The sequence below is a fragment of the Netta rufina genome (genome assembly GCF_964035555.1).
Source record: "Netta rufina genome assembly, chromosome: 1".
In the NCBI taxonomy this organism is placed as follows: domain Eukaryota; kingdom Metazoa; phylum Chordata; class Aves; order Anseriformes; family Anatidae; genus Netta; species Netta rufina.
The window spans coordinates 42,122,838-42,146,577 of NC_140123.1; the positions used below are offsets into that span (position 1 = coordinate 42,122,838).

Genomic DNA, 23,740 nt, shown 5'->3' on the forward strand with positions numbered 1-23,740 from the left:
TCTGGTCAAATTCAATACTGTGGCATATATGCACACATAGAGTGAACACCTATAAATTCATTGACTTAATTTCCTATAATATATCTTTCCTAGCAGCAAACACAAAGGGAACTAATGATTTAAAAATTAATGTGGCAGCATGAGAAAAAAAAAAAAAATCCTTTCTAAGATCTTATCAATTACCACTACATCTTCTGTTTAACAATTCATTTTTAAAAAGAAATCAAAATGAATACATACATGTTTTCAAAGGGGCTTTTAACTTCCCTGTACTTTATATGTAATAAAAGACCACCAAAGGTTATAAAGACCATGTATTATAACACAGGCAAATAGTTACTATTGAAAAGAAAGAAAAGACACAAAAAATAGGGAGGGAAATACTTTTGGGAAACTTTGTGGGGCACAAAGCACAAAGGAATTACATATACAGTTTCTTTTAATAATTTGGAATAAATTGTGGGTTTTTTTTGTGCACACGTGACAAACTTGAGTATATTTGTAGAGTCTGATATGTCCAGAATGAACTTGAGTCACATAACCACAGATTAACTGGTATACACATGTAATTGGGATGCAAAACTGCAATGAGTTCAGTTTGCCTGGGATGTTTTGGAGTAGATGTGCATTTATCAGTCAAGTGAAAACCTTTCAACAAATCTCTCATACATTGTGTCAAAACTACTACTACACTAGCAGAATAAAGGTCTTGCAAACAGACCTGCAGAAGAACTTCTTGTTTGGAGGATGGCTCAGTGAAAGTCTCTTTGTGAAATACTCTTATTTGGTACATCACTAAAAAGAATTTTCAGAATTTTGTACCACCTTTATACTCCTTCCTACAAACCCAAACTATTTTATTCAGTAATGTGAAAGGTTTCTGAGATTTCTGTGGGAAAAAAAAAAAAAAAGATAAAAAGAAAAAAAAAAATCTGGCTTCTTAGTAAATAACAACCCATTAAGAAAACAAGTTGCAATTTCATTTTTCACCTTTGTCGTCCATTAACCATAATAACTTCTAATGTACTTTAAGCATTCTTGAGCCTCTTGGGCTGAAGGTAGAGACATACTAACAACCTAAAGTGTCTAAAGATTATTTCAGTGATACTGGCTTACTCTAACCTTTTATTTTATGGATCTCTGTATTATCTCTCATGTTACAAATTCGACTATATGTACTGTGTTTAGGGTCTGAGAAATATTGAAAGCTCAAATGAAGATTGATTTCACAATGTGCTAGATGATATACAGCCTAAACTCAATATGTTAAGAAGTAGAGACTGAAGAACTGAAACATGTCAATTAAAAATATATTTGTAGATAGATACCCATCAAGGTCTGTTAAAACCCTTCTATCTCCATTAAAAATGCAATATTCAGAAAAATAGATAATGTATAAAAACTGTTTTGGAAAAAAAAATGTATATACATTTTATAAATATCTCTCTGTGTGTGAATGTGTACAAAAATAAAAATAAACAAATAAAGTATGTTTACACAAGCAGTAACTGGGCAGCAGAGCTGTGAATGAAAATTCCCTTTTAGGTCAACTGCTGACAACTGGCTTTGAAATGGGACTTTTTTAGAGAACTAGCTAAAATCATAACACTGATCAGAAACATATTTTATGCAAAGTTCTGGAGTATGTGCTTGCTGATTTTGCTTGAGGACAGGTCAGGTAGAAGAGAATATTAGATGATGTTACAAGTTCCTGAGTTTTTCATACTTCTAAAAATATTGTCATGTGTGTTTCTATATTTATCATGGTATGATGCATATTACTATATATATATATATAAGTTTACTTCTGGAAATACAGACTGAATATCTATATGTAGGATGACATTATTATTAGTTCCTTTTTTGATGCTTGACTGCTAACAGTAAAATACAATTCTTAAATTAAAATGCAATATTTAAAGTATTTTCTATTTCACACTAAGGATATTTTGGAATTTGAATATTTTATTTTATAAGATAGTAGCCAGAGGACTAAGACTGTTCATATCTCTGTAGAGAGGGACATAAAAATAGAAAGAAATACTGGGACTTTTTAATATGTGGATTTGATAGAGTTATACCTTAATTGCTGCTATCATAATAGTCAAGAAGCAGTTATTGTTGATTATCTGAAAATTGCCTAAGACATTTCCATTTATATCAAAGTTAAAAAGCTTTTTTGAAAGAAATAATTTAGCTTCTTTTGTGAACTTGGTGAATATTTTATATTTTGTTATAGAAAACTCCATGAACATTTTCAACAGAGTGTCCTTCCCATAACACCTCAACTAACTTATTCAATTTAAAATGTAAGCATGACATTCAGGCTTCATTTGCTGTTGGTGTCAATCTAAAAAAATATAAATTGATGCAGACAGAAAATTCTAATCTGATGCCCTAGGGCCAAATTCAATAAAAGACTTAGGCATCTAAATTTGGTGTTAAAGCAAGTAACTTTTAGGTGTTTGTCCCCCAGAAAGAAATCTTGGGCTGACATGAGCTGGAGCTTACTGCTAGACACGTACTTGTTAGGGGGTGATATAATCTGCCACTTCCTACAACATCACTTAACAGTATCCAAGCCAGCTACTACAAAGTGGGACCTAATGAAGTTAAGAAATAGAACTGTATTCTGTCTAAGTCAATACAAAGTATTGTGCAGCTACCTGGAGATAGCATATAGACTCTGGGTAGTGGACTGAGCTATGAATTCCACCTTGCAGATTCCCTAAGACCAGAGCCTGGGGTCATAAAAGTAAAGCTATGATGTTAAATTATACTTCTTTTTCCAACATAATGCACAGTGATTAAGGGTACTCTCCAGGAAATGTGTCAATTCTCTTCAATTCTCTTTTCTATCTATAAGGAATTAGGAATCACACCTCTAACCTTAAGGAGGTCAGGGGTAGGTGGTTAACTTTTGTAGTCTTTGTAGTAGCAACTAAAATCTACCTAAGAACTAAATAATACTATATATCAGCAGAAATTGAGGGATTTATCTAGAGCAAACTCTTAGGGTCATCGAAACTTTTACTGTACCTGAAAAGACTCAGTCTCTTAATTTTAAAGTAATGAATTGAATAGATCTTTTCTGATACAATGCTTATGCTTCATGTAAGTCCTTTTTTGTGCAAGATCATACCTAGTAAAAACAAATATGCATCACTGAATAACCTATAATCGTAGGTTACAAAATTAGATACTTGGTTTTGATAATGGCCATCAAGTACTTGAACTAACATCACACACTTGAACTTTCCTCCTTCTTCCCAGGATCATTTGCAGTTCTACAGCCTGCTTACAGTAAATTTTGAAAATCTGTTATGTTCTAATAATCAAAAACAAAACAAACAAACAAAAAAACTACTGGAAGTCTAGGGTAATTGACTATTTTGGATATATATTTTTAAGGTTATAACATCTTGAATTCTATATTAATTGTGAGGTGGAAGTGCTCTGCAGTGTCTCCAGCTGTCCCCCATAGTTTAGACTGGTAACCTGGCTGAAACACAACATAACTCTCAACAAGTCTATTTCTTTTTTTTTCTCATGGAACCCAAAGAATGAGTGAAACTTTAGATGTGTCTTGCTGGGTCTTGCCCCAGCATGAAGCTGGACATGGCCAAGTTGCATAACTGGAGTCAGAGGATGGAATATGTTCCCAGCACCCACAGTTTACATGTCATCTTTGAGAACAGAAACTCTTCCTGTTTTTCTGCAACAAATACTGACCCAGAGCCCATTGCAAATTTTCCAGTTTATTAGGCAGTAAATCAGATCCATAGAACCTAACTAGGTTCTTGGTAGGATAACGATAAACTAGTTGCAATAGAAGTTGAAAAAAAAATAAACTCATTTTTGCTACTGACAATAAATCTGGCTGAATTTTTTAATGGAATTACATATGATCTTTGAAAACTTACACAATTCCTGGATCTGGTGAGAAAGATGATTAGCCCCTCTGACTCAACATAAATTCTCATATGTTGATCAGATGTCTCTTTTATAACTTTTTTCTCAATTTAACTTCTCTGTTGAAAACAAATAAATATTCCCTGAGTTCAGAATACTTCAGAGATTTTTGGTCTTCTCATTTCTTTGATGGAAGAGGGGACAAGAAAACACAGGACCTTTCTACTAGGAAGGATTTCTCAAGTTCTCACAGGTTCAATTAAAGGCCCTTTTATACCTGCAGCTGATACATTTGTGCCAACAAATGTTTAGAAGAAAACACAGTGATGTTTAAGGTCTCATGGTACTTACTCAGAACACCTGTTCTCCACCTCCACCCCCATTTCTTTTTCTTTTGAATCAGACGATGAGGGTGATGTGGCTTCAACTTTAAGAGTACCACCACCTAAATATATTTGTTTTCCTTTTTTGATGTGATTGCATTCTGACTGATTTGCAGTGACAGAAGTAGATAATTACTATCACCACAAATATCTATAAACTAAATCACTTCTTTTAATACAGATTAGTGCAATATTAAAGTTACAGAATTGGTATGAAAGACATTATAAATGTAGTCATGACAGAAAACAATTTTTAATTTAGTATACCCTATCAATCTAGATAGCCCATGAATATTTACAATTAATTCAGTAGGCTGGAACAAAGGGAGGGGGGAGGGGGACAGGGACAGAATATCGAAGGTTTGACCAAAGGACAAAATGAATTCTCTGCAGTTTTACTGAGAACAGATCTTGGGGAAAAAAAAAAAAAAAAAAAAAAAAAAAAAAAAGTGAACTGGCAAACAGATTGGACATCTAGAATACTATTAAAAAAAAAGGCTTAAAAAAAATGAATGACATATAAAAATAATAGCAATTCTTAATATGTATTTCTATTTGCAGGATTTACCAGTCTGATTACACTTAAGTGAGTAACTTCCAAAGGTGAAATAAAATCATTTATGGAAATTCAAAACAAACCTATTTGATCACATCATATTTCACAGCAGGGATACAATTTGTAGGGGCTGAGCAAGGGCACAGTATAAGCTTAAGAAGGTTGTGTGTGCAATGAACCAAACTAAAGGGTTTATAAAAAAGTAATGTTTCCATTAGTTTGGGGGGTTAATCCTATTAAAAATGACACCTGTCCAAAATAGAAGTGTCCAGATTTTAGTTTTTTCATATCTCACTGTTCAAACACAAGGCAGAGAAAGTATCATAGCTGATAAAATGTAAGATATGGCACAAAAGTCTTATTTTGAAATCTTTGTCGCTGTAGACATTTATCCCAAGTGCTAGTGTACCTTTTGATTTTTCTCTCGCTGTGCTCAAATAAATACTTTTTTTTTTTCTAAGTCCCAAAATATATTTTCAAAGTATATTTCATATTTTTAACCACCGTTCCACCAAAATGTTCCTTGTCTATAAAAATGTTTTAAATTTTTATATATTAAGTGAACATAATGCATGAAATACACCTTTCAAAATTCTACTGCCCTTCCAAATACCCCTCTAACAACCTTGTACAGGAACTTTGAATACCAACAGAGATGAAATGGTGTCAAAATCAGTATAACTTCACGTGGACTATTCACCTAGATCAAACATGTTGGTCATATACTCAATTAAATTTAAATCCCATTATGTAATGTATACCAGCCTCATTTTATGTAATTCCCTCGTTTAATGGTTTGGTATTAGCCTTTTTATTTTTTGCACACATGGACTAATTTTCACGGTGCTCTGTCCCTTTGGGAAGTAGGTTGTTAAAGTCAGCTGGATGAAGACAGAAACTTAATACCTAAACAGAGTTGTAGAAAGGCCAGAGACACAATGGTAATATAAAACCATTTTTCACTCATCTTTCTTCGTAATATTTATGAAATTCCTCCCTCAGATAAATATTGTTCATTAAAGTCAAGCACCACAAAGTAGAAGAATCTGGGAATCTATAATCCTGTTATAATTGAATTTTTGAAACAATAATCACAGTATTAAAGGAAATCACAATTATTACTTAGCTTTTGAAACAATGCATTTTACAGTGAAACAATAAAGTACTCATATTCATATTACCTTTCTCAATGTGTATTCTTTTTGACTCATGTCCCACATCATGACCAGCCAGATCACCCTCCTTAGGTCCAGGAAGGACATTTGGTGACAAACCCATCAGCATTTGGTTCATAGATAGGCCATTCTGATGGACAGCTGCTAGACACAAGAACAGGCAGAAACAAAATCAACCATCATTTTAACAATACAATTTTTTACTTATTTTATATATTCTTCCTTTTAATTATACATGAATCCTAATAATCATGCAGTTACTTAATTAGTGCTATCAGTAGCCACACAATGAGGGAGTTTCACTATGCCTTCCTAAAAACAGTTCATTTTCAAAAGAAGAGTTCAGTAACTTTGGACCCAATTGAATATTTGTAAACATTTTCTTATTTAACAAGAAATTAAATGCAAAATGAAACAATATGGAAAAGAATAGAAGGTTCTAAGTGAGACATTCATTATTTTGGTTATTTTTATTTTGTTTTATATGTTATCTTTTCCAAAATACACTCTCTCACTTCCTTAAATTAAGTATTGTAACCTTCCAGCTAAGAAATTATTGTTTTTCAGAAATATACTATCTAACATCAAGTTTGCCAATAAAATTTCTAGAAAAACTCTTTCCAACTGTTCTTAAACAGAGCTTTATGATTCAAACACAGCGTGGAACCCACGACACCCCTATATCCCAATGTTTTATCCCTAAAAATTGTATTTACAAGAGGCTTACACCATCTTCAACAGACCATTTTTTCATATGTAGCCCATATTTCTGTAGTAGTTGTCTTAATCTTGTTGGCACCACAAAAGCAGATGCACATAAGAATCGCTTGTTACATTAACAGGTCAGATAAGAGAGAAAGGGTTGTTTTTTAAGTAAGCCACTGAAATGATTATTTAAGGGACTCTGTTATGATCATCGCATTGGAAGAAAAAAAGTATAGAGCTCCCACTGTTATCTGCTGGTAGGTAAGCAGAGAAAGCTAAAGTAGAAAGCTACCTCTAAAAAAAAAAAAAAAAAAAAAAAAAAAAGTGACATTCCTTAGCAAAAATAATAAGGAACTTTCTGTTTTATTTACTCTTTTACTTCTTTTATTTAAGGGAAAATGAAGAAGGTATTTAATAAAGCAAAAATAGATGACAATTAAAAAAATAAAAATCCATCTTTTGTTGTGCATTGTTTTTTTTTTAGCACTTTACAAAAACCTCCAGAAATAGATAGGTCATATTATATGGGATGCCAGTCTGATCTGTACTCTCAGTCATCCAAGTGATAAGAAAACAGAATTCTCAGCTTGTCATGGACAGGCCTCATTTGTTTCCTTTTGGTAAATCATTTTTCATCACATAGTAAAGACAGATCTTTCATCTGAAAGTCAGTGAAGAGCCAGCTTCCTGAGTCTGCAGAGAGCCTGAATGGAAACACTCTAAAGATCACACATCTGCATCTAACCAACGCAACTACATAATTCATAGTTATTTCTTAACTTTCTGTTTATATGGCAAATACTCCAGTTCCACCTACTGACAAATTCCACTGTGGAAATATGCCTTAAAAGCATAAAAATCTGCAATGGAGCAATAATAAAAGAAAAGGACAAGTACAATATAAATTTAATATCCATAAAATAATGAGCATTTAAACCATCAGTTTCCAGTCTGGATTATGGAACCCAGCGTCTTTGTCACATAATTTACATCATTTACACAGAGCCTTGATAAAAATAGTATTACTCTGAGACACCATGGTTTAATTTCACTCTGCCCCTTGTAAGATATGAGGCGATAATACTCTGTATCATATGTCTCACCATTACAAGTTTTTACATTTAAAGGGTTTATAAAGTACACATATTTTAATCGATTTAAACTAATTCTTCTCTTTTCCAAGCAATTCTATGATGTCAAATGTTGCTTATGAAGTCAGATTCGATTTAGAAATCAAACTAGAGTAAACAAATTAAATAAAACTCAATTTCTTTAAAAAAAGGTTTACACTACATGTTCAGTTCTAAAAATTAATCCAGAAAATTGCTTCCTGTGTGCAATTCTGTATTTCATAGCTTGAATCTTTATGTTTAATATAACATGATGGCAGTTTATATCAGTAACTGTTATTGTAGCATCAGGTATTATGATACTGTAAACTGGGGAATATTGTGTTGGGAGATAGCTATTGCAGATGAACTTTTGAACATGATACCTATGAGATCTATTTAAGACATGGGTATTTAGGTTAGAAAAAACATCTGTCCCTAATCAAATTTAAAGTGGTGACAAGGAGAATAATGTGACCTACGGATTCTGTCTGAAGAGCTCTCAGTCCGTGCAGGAGAGCTGGACACACTGCTGCTTCGATGAGAGGATGGGTGGCTGCCAGGTCTTCGACCCTCTTCAAGAGAAGGAGCAGGAGAAGGACTGTCTGGAACACGTTCCTATACCCCATGAAAAATAAGTTCAAAAAAAGGCATGTTAAAACTAAAGCTTTGTGGCTTCCAAACATAATTTCCCTAAACTGTATCTACCTCCTAGGTCACAACCAATTTTTTTTTTGCCTCTGTTGAGGTGTCCAGGATTTGCAGAGTATTATCAAAGGAAACTTAACAATTTTAGGACTCTAGATCTAGAATAGATTTTACTATTCAGCATTAAAGTTTCTCTCATCTGATCAGAATTTTAAGACACCTTCCTGACTACTTATAAAAATAAAGTTTTATTTTTTTATTTTTATTTTTTTTTAGTCACTTGAAATCAGTATGCTGTTGACCTTATGTCTGAAACTGTTGTCCAAATGCATCTTGAACTCCAGCAGGCTCAGTGCTATGACCACTGCCCTGGGAAGCCTGTTCCAGTGCCCTCTCAATGAAGAATATTTTTCTAATATTCAGCCTGAACCTCCCCTGACAAGGCTTTTTTTCCTCAGGTCCTGTTGCCAGAGAGAAGAGATCAGCATCTTCCCCCCTCAGCTGTCATTGTGAGGAAGATGTAGGCTGCCATGTAGGCCCCTCAGTCTCCCCTCCTCTAGGCTGAACAAACCAAGTTATGATAGCCGCTCCTCATATGTCTTCCCCTTCACCACCTTTGTAGCCTTAATTTTATTTCTGTACATATTTGCAATCAAATATTGTTCAGTGTACTTCAGGGTTTGAGCTATAAATTCCATTCTTAGTCATACCCATTTGTGTTAAATACATGGGAGCAAGTAGTATCTACTTACTGACTGTATTGTATCATTTTAATCAGTGCTCAGAAGCAGTGACACACAATTCAGCTCCTAGAAGCAAGGACAGTGATACTGTAGTTTGTCATACAAGCTATTGAGATGATTGGCTAACATAGGTGTGTATCCTAATTTCTGTTTGGATTGTTCACATAGACAAAAACTCCTCTTCTTTAGGCTAAACAAACCAAGTGATGTTGGCCACTTCTCATAAGTCTTGTGCTCTAGACCCTTCACCATCTATGTAGCCCTCCTTTGGGGTTTTCTAATAGTTTTATGTTTTTCTTATATTGTGGCACCCAAAATTGCACACAGTACTTGAGGTGAGACTGCACCAGCGCAGAGTGAAGTCAAACAAATGCTTCCCTTGACCTTGGAATGGTGTGCTTGATGCACCCCAAGATATGGTTGGCTCTTTTGGCTTCCAGGGCACACTGTTGACTCATAATCAAATTCCCATCAACCAAAACCCACAGATCCCTCTCCATGGGGCTGCTATCTACCCTCTCCCCCCCTGTACATATATCCAGGACTGCCCTTTCCCAGGTGCAGAATCTGGCACTTGCACTTGCTTGTCATATTGTCTTGTTAAACTTAAAGTCCAAATGTCTGCTAAAACTATGAAGCACAAACCTGGAATGAACCACACTTATTCTTACATTGTTTTTCATTTTTGGCTTTGTAACTACTTCAAAGAGGGGGAAAAATGCCCACCCACGTTTCTCTATCAAGAGGAAAGCATAGCTGGGAGGAGTTAAAATGTGCCTCAAGATGTCCCTTGATTCTGAAAGTTAGAACATGAAGACTGTGATTGTTTGATCTGCTGTATGAGAACTGTAGCAGGGAGAAACATCCAATATTTACAAAGAACTTTGAAAGATACAATGAACAAAGAGAGATGAGTTCAGAATAGTCCTTCACAGAAAATTATCTGTCTTCCCCTGCAGTTTCCTGTTTAGTGCTAATAGCTCCCAAGACTGTCATTGCTAAAATAGGTGTGAATTAGGTTGTTTTGGTTAAATACTGATAAAAATAAATAATTCTTATAATGGAAATCTAGTCAGGGGCCTGAAAATGTTAAACTAACTAACTTCCTTCCTTCCTTCCTTCCTTCCTTCCTTCCTTCCTTCCTTCCTTCCTTCCTTCCTTCCTTCCTTCCTTCCTTCCTTCCTTCCTTCCTTCCTTCCTTCCTTCCAATTGAAATTCTGGTTTCTAATGAAACTAACAAAGAGGCTGTATACACTCAACTCCTTAAAAGCTTTCAATAATGAAATAATACACAATATGTTTAATAACATATATGAAAGCTTCCTGATGCAAATGTCTTAAAGGTGTTTGTTTATTTTTCTGAAGAGAAAACACTTTAGCAGCAGTCATTGCTCTTCATGCACAACAGGTAGATGAATATTTATTTTGTTTAACGCATTGTTGAATGCTATGAAACAGCAACAAAACTATCAATAGTAATCAATAGATCCAGGTAAGCTTTATAATAAATATTTGCTAAACTTGAGATTGTGATTACAAAGGGATTCAATGGGCTTATTGATGGAGTGGAAGAAGACCTTTCAGAGCAATGTATCAAGACATTCAAGTGGATTCCACTTTAATAGACTAGGATTTTTAAGTCAAAAACATTGATGAGGATAGTTTAACTGCATCATAGCTCTAGGCTTATTATGACTTTGATTGTATTTATATGTCCATGAACTGGGAATTCAAGAGGAGGATTATAGTTAAGATGTTTTCCAAATGTAGAAGATTTATTTCTTTAGATTTAAGCAGATTTAAGCATGCACAGTGTACAGATTTGGTATAAACTGAAACACAGTATATCTAATCATTCATTTAATATATAATTTCATTGTTTGGCATGCAATATATTGTTCTTAGAAGGGTTTCATTAAAATGAAATCCAGTGAGCATGTAAGATTTGAATACAGAGCTGCAGAGTAAATTAATTTATTTAAACAGCTTAATTTGTTTATCCTATTTATTTATGTGCGCTTTTACAGCATGTATTATGAGATGGAGAGACCAAAAAGAATGCACAGGACAGAAAAATATAATTATCATGCAAACAAAACAGATAATGAGTTTTATTCATATATAATATGACATAGCAGAAAAACTCTATGAGAAAAATATATATACTGGCTTTATCAATTCATTTTTAGAATACCCTTTAACCTAACAAGAAATAGGATTGCAGAAATGGGGAATGAATTAATTGAATAACTTAACTCATTTTTTATATCCTTGCTTCATAATTCAACAATCAATAGTATAGTCCATAGCAATTTTTTGTCTTTATCAAAACTAGCTGCAATAATAAATGGAAATTCTGCTAATAATATAATGAAATCCTCTGTAGCTCTAAAAAGTCACAGTGATAAACTAATGGTGCTGGAATATCAATATAAACTGTCTTCCTTACTACAGATTTTTGTGTATAAAAGATGGATTCTGTCTGTGGTAAAATATTAACTTTACATTTATAATTACTTCACTTAAATTTTCTCAGAAAAAGAAATGTGCAAAAATGTATTCGATAAGTAATTCAGAGGATCAGAACTTTTTTTTGTAACATCTGCTAAATGTCACTTTTGTATAAATAAGAAAAAAATAAAGAATTATTTTTGGTGTTAAAATCCTGGCAATAGAAAACATCTAGGATATGGTCCATTATCCATTATTTTTCCTAAAACTTGTTCATTCTTAGGACAAACTCAATTCAACTTAATTAAAAATATTTCTAGAGAATCTGGTGTTGGCTTGTAATGTCATTACAGTAGTTGTCTTCTAGCAAACAAACAAACAAACAAAAAGAAATTGAGTGACTTTATTTCAAATGTTTTGCTAAAAATGTAGTTATAAGAAGAAAACCATGAGGGGTTCAGTTTGAAATAGACAAATCTGTTTGTTGGTATCTAAATGCAGCTTTGACACATTAGATAGATATGAAACTTCAGAGACAACCATATTCAGGATGAAGGTGCAAGTGTCTCAGTCAATTGAGATATACACAGTAAAGCCAGTGTAGCCTCATCCAAAACAAGATACCTATGGTTTAATTCAACTGCTCACATGCAGATATTCAGTGCCATTTGAGACACAGAAGAATTTTGAGATGTCCATAGTAAATTGACATGCAGAACCTACAAAAAATCCAGGTGGCAGCAAGATGCCAAAAACATTCTTTACATATAGGCTGATAAGATGAATAGATCCTAAAACTCAATATTTACCAGAAAACAAGAAACGCAGAATTATTTATCATTTGGAAAATATAATCCCCGCTAACCAACTTTTTCTCCGTTCTTTGCTTGCTTACTCATGAGAAAACGTAGTGTGAACAATGTAGTGCATATGTTGCAATTTAAGATATGTTGAGCCAACATTTCAAAATACTCAGGCATCTGAAGTGGAGGCTATAATAAGCAAATGGGCAATGCACTTATAAGGGACAAATTCAGAGATTTAGAGCCAAATTTATTTCAATATTCTTTACAATTATTTGCAAATAATGAATTCTAAGTATTTAAGAATCTCATGTTTAACTCTTCCAAAAATTCTTCTACCATACTTGGAACATTCACTACAGGGACAGCTGTGTTCTTACCCCACTTACCCCGCTGATATTACAAGTTACAGACCCTCAATATCAAGTCCATTTTATAAATAACAGTTCTTGTTCTTGTGAAAAGGTGGTTGTTGTTTGTTTGTTTGTTTTTATTATTATTATTATTATTTAATTTTTGTTTGTTTGTTTTATTATTATTGTTTGGTTTTTTGTTTGTTTGTTTTTTCAAGAACATAACCCACAACTGTCTCAGTCTGTCCAAGTAAAACAGAAATGTCTTGCTGTACTTATCAACACCCCTCTACATTTTTCAAACAGCTTTTTGCATAGACGCAAAGACTCATTCCTAAGTAAATTCTTATTAAGAGTTATCTGAAAATATTAGAACCAGAATGGTACCAATATGGTAACCAGAACACCATACACATTTCTTCCTTATATATGTTTTTTTCTTCTTACCAGGTACTAAAAAGTAGTTATTCAACATAAATCTATTTAAATCTTTTTTTTCTGTTCCAGCAGCAAAAAATTCATTCTTTGGAAAGTGCAACCTTACCAGAAGTCTTACCCAAATACCTACCATCAGGTAAAGTTGATGGAGTTCAACTGTTGGTCCCTTTATCACTATCCTAAATTATATATTTCAGGTAATACATATAGGATTAATTAATCTGCTCCTAAAATGATGGACAAGGAAGTATACCTTCTAGGTTTTCACCACTTCAGCCTTCCCACAAACGTTCTTTTATTCTTCACCATTCCCATTCCTTAGCGACAAAATTCCAGAATCATTCTAATAAAATTTGAATGTGACTACCTCCAATAGCCATCCATTTTTATTTTATTTTTTTTTAAATCTTCTGCATATTTCTCTCCTACAGGTAATTTTAGTCTTTCTCTTTTGTTCTAATCTGCTTCTCCATAAGACTCATCTCTTGGGCTTAGTCATCCTTTAAATTTAGGCACAGACTGAGTTTTAGACATACAACTGAGATTATCTGAAAAGATACATCATTATTAATACTATTCACCTTTCTTGATGCTCTTCAGTGTTGAGCAAACTCTTTTAAGGACATTTCTTTTTTAAGTCATGCAGAAGACAAAATCATGTCCAATGTCATACTTTTCAATAGTTTGGGTGACTTCCTACTGGGGGAAGGATACATGACAAAAAATGTTCCATACACTGTTAATTTTCAAAATTAAAAATAGGTTTTTGTTTGTTTGTTTGTTTTTGTGATAAAATTATAATCATCTCTTTCCAAATGACCAAAGCACAGCTTCTTACTCTTTCGTTAACTACTTGACCCATTTTGAACTTGAGTTGACAACTATGTCAGGAATGGCTTTCTTGTGAAATGACATACTTATTTGATATTGTACTAGTTGAAAGACTGAAAGAAGTGAATCTCTCAGCTCTTTTTTATATTCCTTGTAAACAGGACATTTTGCTTTTACAGTTTTATCTTTCCTTGAGCTTTAGCCTATAGTGCTATCAGACTCCAAATTAATGTTTAGTCTGAAGAAGTACAAGATGTTAATAATTATTTCTTAACTTCCTCGGTCACTACTATAAAATTGGTGTTCATTCAAGCTGTCTGAATGCTACACATTTTTATTTTCTGTTTCTGTTTTTGAATAGCACTATCAGCTTATCTGATCTTGCTGATATCTCACTGATGCAAATGTTGTCTTGTTGTCTTTTTTTTCTATTCTTTTATTACACACGTTTCTAATCCCAATCAAAATTCACAACTTCAAATGTTTTGTATTGTCATTAATTATACTATTGAGGTTTTTGTTATAATATTTGCCTTTTTATCTATTTTTGATATTTTTCATCTGCATTTTTTCATTTTTTTCTACCTTACTGATAACTGATACCACAAAATGTAGAAAGTGATTAATAGACAAAAAGACTATAGATTTGTTTGATTTTTATTTCTCTGTTTACTGCATGATCATTGGGAATATCAGCAGAAGTTAACTGGCTAGAAGGAAAAACAGACTAACAAGTAACAGTTTAACTATTATTTCAACCAAATCCCTTGAAATCATGGTCTGTACATAAAGCATAGCCAGGTGGTGAGTTTCACAGGCCACAACAGATTTAAAAAGAGAGAGAGAGAGAAAGGCTAGCTGTCCTAGTGAAACCAGAGCAGCACCTGGTATTGCAATAATGACGAAACAGGATCATTTCTGGAAGTGTCACTGAGCTTCTGGATTCTGTGTGTTCTCATTAAAATGTCCTGACAACTATTTTGGAACCACTTCTTATTTGAATGTATCCTTTCAACTGAATTCAAACTCAATTCTTTTTTGCCTTGGAAAATACATATTTGGACTATATGTGTGTATATATATATATATATATATATATATATATATATATATATATACATGTATAGATACGTATTCCTATATATTCCTCTATGGTATACAATGCACATAGGCATTTATGTATGCAACATGCAAACGCATAGACATGCAAAAAACTTCTTCAAATTGAATTATCACTTTCTTATTGGCAGGTTGGACAGACTTTTCTTCATTTTTTCCCCCTCTCTTTCTCTGAAAATCAGGTCTTACTTGAAAAATAAAAACATTTAAGAATAAGAAGCAGTGGTATGAATTCATTCCACAAGGTCAATCAAAACTGTAGATCCAGCCAAACACCAAGAATGAGATTCATTTAGCTAAATGTAGTTGTCTACAGTACAAATATCTACATCTGAGCTTCTCACCTTAGGGTTATTGTTTTTCCATACATTTATCCTTCAAGGTACAATTCACTTCACTCTATAAAGTAGATATCTAAAAAAGGTTCAATGAGTTGTGCCTTAGAAGACAGCAAAATGAATCCCATCCATTGTACCTCATGGTCATTTTAAATCAAATTAATTTTACATCACATACATAGTTCTCTGTTACACATATGCAAATTGACCAGCAGAAAAAAATATATACTATCTTCTCTGTATCATGTGAGACATTTATCTGCAGATATTTGCTTTACACAAATCACTTCACATAAGCATACTGTTTAAACAGTAATAGAATCCCATATTATACCAACAAAGACATTATTCCCAGTTACATGCCAGGTACACAGGAACCATCCTCTAAGTCCATAATAAAACAATCTGTAAGATCTTCTTACACTAAATGAACTAACAGTACTAGAAGTGTTCATATACATATTTATGTTAACTTAAAGAAAGAAAGATTCTGACTAGCTTGGTGATTTTCTCTATTATGCACAAGTTCATATGTACAATTTTAAGATGTACTATTCTTTGTGGTCACAACAAAAAGAAAATTAAATATTAATTGTTTTTCCAGTCTAAACATCTAAAGCTAGATATTTCAGGAGCTAGTAAGTGTTCTTAGATTTATTCTAGACTACTTAGAGTATTTTCTTTACTATTAGAAGCAGTAAATATGTACCACTATTTACGTTTTTTTATATATATTAAATCAAAATTCTCTTTATACAAAGAATTGTTATGTCATATGTATCAGATAACGAAGAAATGAAAATAGCTTCATTCACAAATTGAAGAAAATTACTTTAAAGTAACAACACGCAAATGTCTCTAGAAATAATAAGTTATCTGAAAAATCAGGCTTTTTTCATTAGGCATTCAAAAAAGTTCATTTTTAGCAATTTGGCATATAACTATTTTGGCCTCAATAGTTTTCTGTAAAATGAATATAGTATACTTCATGTTGCAAATATGTATCCACCACTCTTTGCGTGTTATGTTTCTGTAAGGCACAGAAGTGTCCATAGGAAACTTCTGCATTCCACACCAGATTCAGGAAAAAAAAAAAAAAAAAAAAAAAAGAGAGAGTTAAATGAGACAGACACTGATTTAAAAAAAAAAAAAAAAATCAAATTCTGAACAACTAACCATTTACTGAATGAGGTAGGGGTCCTGTGGAAAAATATAATATGTGATTGTGAATTTAAAATTTTACCATAACACTACGAAATGCAACGTCATAACTTTAAAGTTGCAGGGGCATTCTAGCATTTCCTGACATTGTCTTTTGAAATTTGAGGATGGTCCTTTAATGAATGTTATTTAATGGATGTTATGGCTTTGGATGTTATTTTATTCATTGCATCCAGAGAGACACTTTTAAAGATTTTTCAGTATATTCAGTATATATTTTCAGTCTGATATCAGAAGACAATTCTGGCAGTCTTCTTCAGTTTATAGCACAGGAAAATTGACTTTATTAGTAACAACAGTGAAGTGGAATGGTTTTCTATCCAGGATGTCTAATTGTATTTTCAGGGTACTTCCTATGCCTTTTTCTCTACGGGGTGGTGTGTCAGCCAATTTTAAGAGACAATTTAACTAATACCGTTAAAAAATAAAAAAATAAAAATAAAAATAAAAATAAAAATAAAAAAACACCGTTTCCATAACTGGAAAATAAGTTATCAGTAAACTCTTCTACACTGAAATACTGTGGCCAATATATTTTAGGTTTAAAACTCTGCACTACACTCAAGGCTATTTACACAGTAGTCATAGAAGACTTCTACAGTCCCTTTCTCTGCTGTCTACACCCTCAATGAAGTGAACCTGTTCATTTTTTTCTTACAGTCATCTTCCTTTCAGGTCCACTCTCTGAACTTCCTCACCACCATTCTCCCTTGAAATTTGTAAATGTATGTTGTTCCTATGTCATTGTATAGCAGTTTAGTATTTCTTCTCTTGGTCTATTATTCGGACTTTCTGGCAGCAATTACAGGCAAAAAAATATATAGGAACATCAAATATGTTAATAGTAATACACATGTATTTTCAGTGAAAGATGGAAAAGTAGAAGAATGTTAAAATAAAATTTCATATCAGAATAAAAATTCATATCAGCCTATAAAATCAACTGTCATCTACTATCTTAGTTTATTAATTTCATTGTCAATTTCTGCTGTTGGATGACAAGAAGGCAACCAGTGCTGTGACATATTTAGAGAATTAGAAAAATTTAGTTTCATGTATTTAAGATACAGTGGAAACCTACTATGCCAATGGTTATTTTTTCAAATGAAGTTATTCTTTACTTTGTGTGTGTGTGTATGTTTTGTGTTTTTTGTTTTGTTTTGTTTTGTTTTTCCCACTGTATTCTTATTTTTTCCCATAACTATTAGTAATATTCCATGGACAAAGTGCAATTTTTAATTCTGGAATTCTGCTCTGTTCTAACTATCAGAGTAGAATTTTTCATGTTGCTATTAATATAAGACATGTCCATAATATTTTCATATATCTTTCTACTGACTGAAAAAAATATATATATATGATGTAGTGAAACTGCTAACAATCCGAGCATTTGAAAACAGGTGATGAAAGCCACCTCATATCTAAAGCATCCCCAGGTCACAGCTGTCACACCGCTATTCATTGCTGTCACAGTCTGCTTTCCCTGGTTGTTGTTGCTCTCCTCTTATTCATCCAACTCATGTATCTAAACATTCCATCACAAAACAACATCTAATGTTTGTCTTATGTTCGAAAGGGCAAAAAACTATTCTGAAATATAATTCTGAAGATTTTAGAGCTCAGAGTTCATTGCCAAAAAAAAAAAAAAAGTGTTGCTTTCTAAGTTTTCCCTTATAATTTAGTCTTTGTCTCATCTCCTGAACACAGCAGGATAAAATGTTTGGTTATACATGATCTCAGCTTTATCCCACCTTTTTATCATGAAGAAATTAAATATTACCCAATAATAGAAACGCATTTTAAGCTTTGTGAGTTTAAAGATAACAACACTAACTGTGAACTCAGTGAATTGGAAAAAAAGGTCAGCAAGTCATCCACTGTGGCACTGTTCACAGTTCTAGTATCCAGTAAACCAGGATATTTATAAGCTGAAGACTCCTGTTTTCTAAGACTGAATTTCATTTCCATTTACTTAATTAGATATGGTAACTCTGGATTTACTTTTCAGAGTAGAAATTTCTCATAGGTTATCTAACTTCAAAGTTTAAACTTATATAGTACTCTAATTTCAAATCTACACTGACATTTCAGGTTATAAAGATTAGCTTAACGATGAGTGATTCACAGTCCTTTTAAATCAGCTTCTGTAAAATTGTAATTGAGGAAAAGTATTTAAGTAAACCAAGGTTAAAAGATCAATCCAGAAGATAATGAAAACAAAGCCAAAGAGCCTAAAAATATAGCAGTATAAGGAAAATATTATTCTAATAACAAACATTCTTGTAAAAGAGAGCAACTTCACTATTTATCCATTCCTACAAAAATAAAGGAAAAGCAGATTTGACCTTCTCACTTAGATCTATTCTCTAAAATATTTATTTTAGTTGTAGTAAAAGCTATTATTCATTGCTAGTGTAAGGTTTCGAAAGTATGCTGATTGAAGTTTGCTTCTCAACTTCTCAGTGCGTATAATTCAACAGGCACTAAACTCACAGCCTCTGATTATTTCTAGTGAGGGAAAGGTAAATTTCCAGCAATGTTATTTCCATGCTGATGGGAAGAAAATCCCCCAAACAATAACCTTGAGTTTTTATGTTGATCAGGTTTTGTTTTCAATCCAGTTTAGTATTAAAAAACAGGAGCATAATAGGCTGTGTTCTCTCTATCCACATGACCATATTCATCTTTCCTAGGCAAAAGCAGAGGACATGAATCTAGAGTTATGGTGTACCACAAAGATGCTGAAGAGTAGAAAAGTATGTATAAGTTCCCAAGCCTTAAAGAATTACTGAAATAATTATATGCAGCAAGATGTGAGTTTTGTATGGCAGTTTATCACTCTTTTATTTATATATTTACCTTTAATATAAATGTATAGTGGGTAGTACGCTACATATTTTGACTGAAGATACAGCAGTGCTTAGATAGTGTCTCCGTCAGGTTCTATGTAAATGTCCCTAAACCATGAACTTAAATGTATAAACATTAAAAAAAAAAAAAATGTATTTCACTTCTGAGTGAGAATGCGCTTCAAAAAAGAACATAAGTTAATTTGGCCATTAAAAAACACTTAATTATAAATCCACGTCTTTCCAGTTACTTGTTATGTGCAAACCAGATGGGAACATCAAACCTGTTTTGTTAAATAATGTGCAAAATGTTATGAGAGGAGCTGCACAAAAGTTGGTTGTTGTGATGAAGATTTTAGTAGCATAAATAAAGAACTGTTGAATTTTCATAGGTATATAAGAAAAGTCAAAGAGATGATAAATAGTGCTGATTATTTATACAAGCATATGCTTAAACAATCAAGATTTAGGGGGGAAAAAAAGTTACAAAATGCTGCTAAAATAATTCAAACTGAAAATCAAAATTTTCTGGGTATTTTCAAGTTCTTCACCTAGGTTAGACCAAAACTATCTTTCTACCTAAATGAGCTACAAGAGTGAGCCTGTTTAGAAGTTAAAGAACTCTGGGATAAGGAAAATCTGGTATGGCGCTGTCTATGGTTAAAATAATATACATAATTACATAATGACAAAGTCTCTCTTTCAGAGTCCAATATTTTTAAACCTATTAGACAGATTTAAATTAGATGAGTTAGAGTTACATCTCAGTTCCAGGGTCATTATCTTCCCATAATTGGTTTAGATCTAAGAACACACCAGGCCCACTTCCTACAGCCTACTTTCCACAGAAGTGTTTTTGTTTGTTTGTTTGTTTTTTGTTTTGTTGTTTGTTGTTTTTTTTTCTCATAACCTGGGAGCTATGTTGCATTCCAAATGCAAATTTTTGTCAAAGTTTTGAACAGAAAGTTAAAAATACTAGTGAAGATCAAATTTTGAATTCTTATATATGAAATGAAATAGCTCACAGATGATGAAAGAGAGGGAAATACTAGGAAAAATAGTGAAAACAAAGTTTTGTTGCTAAAGTAATTCATAATTTTCAAGTGTAGTTTTGCACGTGCTCCTCCATCAAAACTTTTGTAGCTCCTGATTTGAAGGTCCAAAAGATTTTACATTTACCCAAATCTTGTCAAAGGGATTGTGTTAAATGACAGATTTCCAATATAATTGTAAAATGTCAAATAACCAAATAACATTTATTTATTTTGTTGTTTGTTCATTTGTTTGTTTGTTTTCTAATGTAAGGAAGTTATGTAATAGCACAAAAGTAACTAGCACACAATACTTTTTGTATCTTGTGTATTAGAACTAAAGAAGGATAAAAATGCAAAATGTAAATATCTGAATTAATGTCAAATCAAATCATAAATATCTGGTAGTAAGAGAAAAAAAGCTTTTAAAATAAATACAGATCATCCTCAGTCAAAAAAACAGAAGACTCCATGCCTCTGCTAAATAAATCTCTGACCAAATTGATTTGGGATGGAGAAGGGGCTAGACTGCTACTCTTATAGGCAATAAAACCTAAAATGGGTAGATATTTTCAGATTGAGAGTTCTCTATAGTACTATTATTATGGCCTGGAGATTATTGGGTCTGTTCTGTGTAACTTTATTACATTCTGTTCCAGCATTTGGCAATTTAGAGACAAAGTATTAAGCCTTTCAGCCTTCAGATACTTTGCAGCATTTCAGTTCAAATGCTTAGAATTACAAATTGGAAGAACAGACAGACTCCATCTTTGTTTGTTTTAATTTAACAATGAAATCATGTCTTACTTTATCTTGAGGAACATGCCATTAGATTACAGACTATTAAATATGAGAAACCAGAAAGCTGTGTATTCTGTATGAAAAGTGCTTCAGCTTGAGCATTATTTTAATACTTATGATATGGGAGAGGAGAAGGTAGAACTAGTGACCAGTAGCCTACTGTTCTCAGAGCTACATATTGACTTTATGACTTACCTTGTGAGATCTGACACCTACCCATCTTTGTAATACTTATGATGGCTCTGGCTGTGCTAGATTTATTTTACTTTATTTTTAATATACTTACCTTAATAACAGATGTCTCAACTCTGGATGGAGGACTCTGCACTTGTGCTGCTGCTGCCATGTTGGCAATGGTACTAAGGTGATTCATCTGGCTCATAGCCATTGTGACAGATGCTGGAGGTAGGCTCACAGGAATTAATGGGTGGGGCATCATCATAAAAGGAAGTTCCAGTCCTGATGGGGAAAAAATAAATGCAAATAGGATTACTTCTTTTCTCTCTCTCTATATATATTATATAAATATAAATACATTGTGTTTTTTTTCTGTTTTCTCCTCATGGACAATACTCAACTTATGGATGACAAGATGGGTCCCATATCAAGACAAAGCAGCAATGCGTCTTTTCTTTTCTGGGATGTGCATATGTAAATCACTAGCAACCATGGAGGGTTTTTAGATACAAGTAGAGGCTATTAGACATCTTAGTTTGTTCATATCAGTGTAATGTTGTACAGTGTCATTGATGAGCAAAGGCTGTTTATTATCTTTTATAATATCTGCTGTAAAGTGACTTAGCAATGCATTACCCTGCCACTTATACACTGGTTAATAATTACTTTAAGTATCAATTTTATTGCATACATATTTGTTCTTTATCAACTCCACTTCCCCAGCTAGAACTTTGAAGAAAGTATTCCAATATCCCCCATAATTTTGACTTTTTGATAGCCTATTTATGTAAACACAAAATCAAGACAGGAATTGGAAGACTACTGATGTTAGTGCTGAAAGATGTCAACCCGTACCATTTGGCAGAAGGTGATTCTGTTGAAGAGGGTTGAGAGGATGGCTAACTGGAACATTATGCTGTCCAGGCAAGTTGGGGTGGTTAACAGAGGACTGTGATCCCTGGGTGGGGGGAGACTGAAGTTTTTCTTTATCCCAAGAACCATCACTGCTGCCTGTTGGGAATGAATATATATTATTTGGATGAAGGAAAACTCCAAATTTTTAATGTCTGAATCTGCAAGGAAGGCCAGCAATTTAACCTTCCTTGCAAGTGGCAATTTTCATTTATTTATTTATTCAATATGTGGGCTGGGAGAAGGGCAATTTATTTTTCTTTTCTGTTGTTGTTGGTAGTGGTGTTGTGTGTTTATTTATTTATTTATTTTTGGTGGTGGTGGTGTGTTTTTTTTTTCATCTGCTGAAAAAAAATATGCAAGGATAACTTATTAATTTGAGTTAGAACAGACTTAAAAGTATTATAGTGGTGTTCAATCACACGAATTTATTGTCTGAAGTATTAATGTTTTTGCATATACTTTTGACATTCATAGTAAATAAAACCATGTTTTATATGTTTATTATATTAAAAAAAAAAAAGTTTTGTCTATTATTCCAATTAAAATTTAAACTACATTCATATTTCTTCCTGTACTTTTGAATGAACAAACATTATAGGAATTAACTAAAATATTCATTTATTGAACATGCTTGGGTGACCTTTTCTTGTTGTATATTATATTTTTATTTTGCATTATTATTTAAAATGTAAGGAAATATTAATTGATTCCTTCAGTCTCTTTTTAGTGGAATGGACTAACAGCAAGGAAAAGTGTGGACAAAAAAAGGGTTGAGACGAGCAATAGTTCATGTAGTTGAGCATTTTTGCTGGGCCCCTGATAAAAAATACACACAGAGCTAAATGGAACAATAGAATTAAAGGACAATAAAAACTATTAACCTGTATGGCTTTGTATAGTAGAAATAGAAAATCCTTTCTTAAGACATTATTTATTGTACATATTCACGTGCAATGCTCAGATTGAGTATATATGTGTCTACACATATGAAGAAATCCATAGACTATTGTATGTTTGTATATTTATCATATAAAATCAATAAACAATGTTTGAATATATCAATAAATCACTATACCTATGAATTCCCAGCAGCATTAATATACACATCAGCAATATCTGACCTCTTCCTTTTTCATATGGAGTGCAATTTCACCTTCCTGACAATGTTTCTGCTGTTTTCAT

The 23,740-nt window shown here is 32.7% G+C and overlaps 1 protein-coding gene across 4 annotated transcripts in view; it reads right to left on the bottom strand.

Annotated features, from left to right (window-relative positions):
• Positions 1-23,740, bottom strand: part of DACH1 (dachshund family transcription factor 1) — a gene marked incomplete at both ends in the record, with an annotated part of 368,264 nt that overhangs the window by 96,866 nt on the left and 247,658 nt on the right. The window contains 4 exons of one of the 4 annotated variants that reach the window (XM_084306363.1): positions 6,033-6,167; positions 8,323-8,458; positions 21,753-21,925; positions 22,499-22,654. The exons of 2 other annotated variants lie outside the window; for them this stretch is intronic. In XM_084306363.1, coding sequence (XP_084162489.1) covers positions 6,033-6,167; positions 8,323-8,458; positions 21,753-21,925; positions 22,499-22,654 — 600 coding nt within the window. The remainder of the gene's footprint in view (positions 1-6,032; positions 6,168-8,322; positions 8,459-21,752; positions 21,926-22,498; positions 22,655-23,740) is intronic. One more of the 4 variants, XM_084306364.1, reaches the window with a different exon arrangement.